We start from the raw sequence: 908 nt of genomic DNA, 5'->3' as shown, positions 1-908 counted from the left end.
AGCAGGCCCGGGTTTCAGTGTGAAGGGGCACGGGGTCTCCTGTGGGTGAGACCCCAGTGGCACCCCTTTGTGCCTCCCGGCCCCAGTAAATTGCAAGCGTCTCCTCCCCGCCACCCCCCCCAGGCAATGGTGAGCAACCCCCACTCCCTGGGGCTGCAGGTCATCATCTATGAGGATGGCTACACCTACGACGGAAATACCAAGCACAGACTGGTGAGCTGCACCCCTGCCCCAGGTCAGTGCAGGGAAGGGCACAGCCTTGGTGGGGCCCAGCCAGGACCCCGCCTGGAGGTGTCCCTCAGCCTGAACTTCCTCCTTCCCTTCCTTGCCGATGGCTGGAGAAGGCCCTACAGCATCTGGAGAGGACACAGCCCTGCTCCTCGCCCTCCCCCACTGCAGGCAGGCAGCCCAGGGGAGGAGCACGGGGAGGCGGCAGAGAGCCTAACAGAGCCCCAGGGAAATCCAGGTAGCTGGGTAAACTGAGGCATCAGGACGGAGGTGAAATAGGAGGACCAGGAGGGGCCTGGCCAAATAGGAGGCCGGGGCGCTCCTCAGGACGGAGCCAGGCCTCACGGTCACACCACGGGGTTTGCACTTGACCCCAGCAGCCCAGAGTGGGGGTGGGCGGATTCCACAGGAGGGGGGCCTGACCCAGGATCAGTCAGCCACCAGGGGGTCTTTGGAGTGGTCCTGGCCACCACGTCCTAAAGAAGAGGGGAAAAAGTCACCCCTCACTCTGGGTCCCCCAGACAAAGACAGCCAGGAAGTGAAGGAGCTTGGGGCTGCTCATTTCCATGAGCTTCCAGAAGCCTCTCTCGGTGGTATCATTAGAACCAGGAGGCGGCTGGACGTTTCCAGGCTCCTCCTCCCAACGCTGGGCCCCGCCTCCGTCCCCCCCCCCCCCCAGC

The 908-nt window shown here is 64.2% G+C and overlaps 1 protein-coding gene across 4 annotated transcripts in view; it reads left to right on the top strand.

Moving 5' to 3' along the window:
- The window catches only part of CATSPERD (catsper channel auxiliary subunit delta), a 40,933-nt gene that overhangs the window by 23,807 nt on the left and 16,218 nt on the right, over positions 1-908 (top strand). For all 4 annotated transcript variants that reach the window (XM_077779185.1, XM_077779337.1, XM_077779258.1 and 1 more), the window contains one exon: positions 124-213. In XM_077779185.1, the coding sequence (XP_077635311.1) occupies positions 124-213 (90 nt within the window). The remainder of the gene's footprint in view (positions 1-123; positions 214-908) is intronic.

This window comes from Crocuta crocuta, unplaced genomic scaffold (assembly GCF_008692635.1).
Source record: "Crocuta crocuta isolate KB4526 unplaced genomic scaffold, BGI_CrCroc_1.0 scaffold110, whole genome shotgun sequence".
Lineage (NCBI taxonomy): Eukaryota > Metazoa > Chordata > Mammalia > Carnivora > Hyaenidae > Crocuta > Crocuta crocuta.
This window is presented reverse-complemented; position numbering and strand designations above follow the sequence as displayed.